This window comes from Galeopterus variegatus, unplaced genomic scaffold, assembly GCF_000696425.1.
Source record: "Galeopterus variegatus unplaced genomic scaffold, G_variegatus-3.0.2 Scaffold1437, whole genome shotgun sequence".
Lineage (NCBI taxonomy): Eukaryota > Metazoa > Chordata > Mammalia > Dermoptera > Cynocephalidae > Galeopterus > Galeopterus variegatus.
The window spans coordinates 266,752-269,995 of record NW_007727548.1 but is presented as its reverse complement, the minus strand read 5'-3'; the positions used below and the strand labels follow the sequence as shown (position 1 = coordinate 269,995).

The 3,244-nt window shown below is 53.0% G+C and overlaps 1 protein-coding gene across 1 annotated transcript in view; it reads left to right on the top strand.

Moving 5' to 3' along the window:
• ZDHHC11B (zinc finger, DHHC-type containing 11B) overlaps nt 1-2,928 on the top strand; it is a 47,422-nt gene extending 44,494 nt beyond the window's left edge. Inside the window, exon 9 of the mRNA XM_008576985.1 lies at nt 2,248-2,928. Within this exon, the coding sequence (XP_008575207.1) occupies nt 2,248-2,651 (404 nt within the window). The 3' untranslated portion in view covers nt 2,652-2,928. The remainder of the gene's footprint in view (nt 1-2,247) is intronic.
• The last annotated feature ends 316 nt before the right edge of the window (nt 2,929-3,244 follow it).

The window sequence follows — 3,244 nt, the reverse complement described above, 5'->3', positions numbered from 1 at the left end:
AGACATTTCTGCATATCAGTAAGAAATGTTAGAAAATGAAAACTGTGAGGGCACTTCAAAGTGTCTGTGGGAAGATTCATGTCATCTTTTAATTCTGTTTCCCCACAAACTTTTTGAAGTACCTTCGTGTGCTATTTACAGTAGCATACAGAATACACCATACAAAATAGCAGCATCTAAAATAGCAGAGACTCTGTAAGATTGTGGAGAAAACTATAAAACTTAGAGACATTGTAGGAAGGCCTAAGCGAACGAACAGACACACAGCACTCATGGACGGTGGCAGGGACACTGTGAAGATGTTTCCCCAGGTAGAGTCAGCGCAGCCTCAGTCACAGTCCCAGCACGCGTTGTGTTCGTGTGTGTTGTGTCTGTGTGTATCACTTGAAAATCTGATTCTAAAGTGTACACAGAGCTTCAAAAGAATAACCAAGATACTCGTGTAGGAAGACTTGCCCTTGCAGATATCAGCATTTCTTCTAAAGCTTATTGATTAAAGGCTGTGTGGTGTTTGTGAAGAAAGAACAGAGATTGGTGAGATGGGTTCGAGATGTCAAACTGTGACTGATGAGTAGGGATGGGTGGGTGTTTAAAATAACTGCTGCTGGAACAGTGTTGTACACATGTGTGAAAAAACGTGAATGCAATTGGACCCCTACCTTGTACTGTTTACAAAAATCAATTCCACTAATCACAAGGAAGATATGCATAAATTACACTATACTAAAATCGAGAACTTCTGGTTATCAAAAGATACCACTAAAAAGTAAAAAATCACACAAGAAATTGGAAAAGGGGCCGGCCCGGTGGCGCACTGCTACAGTGTGCCGCTTGGGAGCGCAGTGGCGCTCCCGCCGAGGGTTCTGATCCCACATACAGACCAGCCACTCACTGACTGAGTGAGGTGCGGGTGCAACACCGAGGGTTGCGATCCCGTTGCCGGTCCTGGTCCGGTACGGGCGCGACACTGAAGGTTGCGATCCGTTGCCGGTCACGAAAAAAGACAAAAAGGAAAAAAATAAAATAAAATAAAGAAATTGGAAAAGTACTTGCAATACATAACTGACAAAGGCCTAGTATCCAGAATTATGACTGAATAAGAATTAGCACTCAACAGAAACAAGTAGAAGCATAAGCAATCAGATGGCCATTTCACAAAAGAGGAAACCTCCCCAAAGCCAGTAAACGTAATACGTGCCTAACCAGATCAGTAATCAGGGAAATGCAACCTGAAGCTACATCGTAACCGGATCAGTAATCAGGGAGATGCAACCTGAAGCTACATCGTCTGTATACGCATCCTGTGAGCAAGAATGCGAATCCTGCTCCCGTACCAAGTGCTGGAGAGGTTGGGCGCAGTGGGGACATGCACGCAATGGGTGGCTGGTGGGTCTGACTTGGCGCAGACCCTTGGAAGCGTGTGGACGTGACCTCACACAGCTCCCAGGGACTGACCCGAAGCCCATCAGTTCCATTCTAGGTGTATCTCAAGGAGCTTCTCGCCCGACCACACCGTGGGACGTGAGCACTGTTCACGAGAGTGCCAAGCTGGGAGCAATGAAAACTTGTCTCAGAAGTCCAGATAAGAAAGTGTGGTGCATTCAGGTGGCGTTGTATCTCACATGTCTGTACCTCATCTGACACAAAACTGCAGCTTGACATATTGTCACCAACGCAACCCACAGGGAGCAAAAGGAGCGAGCGAGAGTACACTCGGGTCCACCCGGCTCAAGTTCAAGATGAGCAGAAGAGACGTGTTGTTAGAGACGCGTGCCTCCAGCAACAGTAAACCAGACACTTGCCAAAAGCGAGGGGAGACCAGGGAGGGGGTGCAGGGCATGTGACCACGAGTGGAGGGGCGGGGGCGGGGACACAGGCGTGCCTCACCCTGGGGCCCTCGACTAGGCTTTCACTCTTGCTACTTTTGTCCAGTCTTCAGCGTGTGTGGTACTTCACAATAAGAATAATAGATTTCTCAGCTTTCTGGCAGGACAGGGGCGTTTAGGGGCAGCTTTGCTCGAGGGGATGCTGACTGGCCCAGCTGGGAGCGGGGCCCTGTGTCTCAGCCTAGGTGATCTTGCCAGAAACCAGCCCGCCTCTCCAGGCAAGAGGAAGCACGGGACAGAAGCCGCCTGAGGGCCGCGCGCGGGTCTTCATCACCAGTGGGGCTGGGCTCATCCCTGCGTCCAGAGGCTCTGTGCTGTGGCCCTCCCTGGGGTTTGGGGTTGACCTTGCTTTGTTCTGCAGGAGCCAGGGTGCCCACGCTGGCCAAGTCCCGCGCCCCGGAGCCCTTCACCCCCGTGGAGATCCCGCTTGGGCAGTCAGACCTGGAAAGCCTCTCCTTCCTCCACCCACTGCAGTCCAGCAGCCAGAGGGTGCCATCCAAGAAGCCCCCGGCCTCAGAGTCCACCTCCAGCAGCAGCCGCCTGGCACCTCGAGAGGAGCAGACCCCACGGCAGGGCAGCCGGCCCCAGGACGACCCATGCCCACAAATGGCAGAGAAGGCAGCCCCGGGCAGCACCGCGCTCTCCAGCCAGGAGGCCACAGGCTCCCCCAGTGCTCGGGGACAGCTAGTGGCTGAAACCCCTGTTCTCCGCGAGGAGCTCGGTGGCCCCGCCTCTGGTCCCTGCACACACAGCAGCGGGGCCTAGCCATGACCCGCTCGCCACCTGGCGTGGGCCTGCCTCCCATGTGGAGAGAGTCAAGGACAGACGAGGGCCACAGCTCGCTCTCTGACTGTTTTGGTTGCGTGAAAAGATTTTAGTGAACTCTGTGTTTTACTCAGCTAAGTAGTCATAGTTTAAAAACATTCATTGTTTTCTAGACATATCTGTAAGTTTAATTTTTAAGGAAAGTTTTTAGAATTTAGATAGAATAAGACAGGAAATAATAAAAATCAATTTTAATGGCAATAAACTTGAAATCAGTCTTGGCAAGTTTTCGGTCCCCGTCCAGGAGCGAGGCTTCCCTCCGCTTCCCGTGCCACCTCCCTGGCGGAGGCTGCTCCTGCCTCTCCCGGGCTGAAGTCCAGCAGGAACCAGGCACGAGGCTGGGCCTCCAGAACCAGCTCCCGAGCCGTCTCCACATGGGAGACGGGGCTCCCAGTCTGGCCAGGATCCGGCCAGACCCAGCAGCACCCCGGGTGGTCCCTGCACGGGAGCTCTGAGCCTGGCCGCTGGCCCCCGCCCTGTCGGTGCTGCCGCACGGGCAGGTGAGCTGCCTCCAGTTTCTCCACCACGGAATG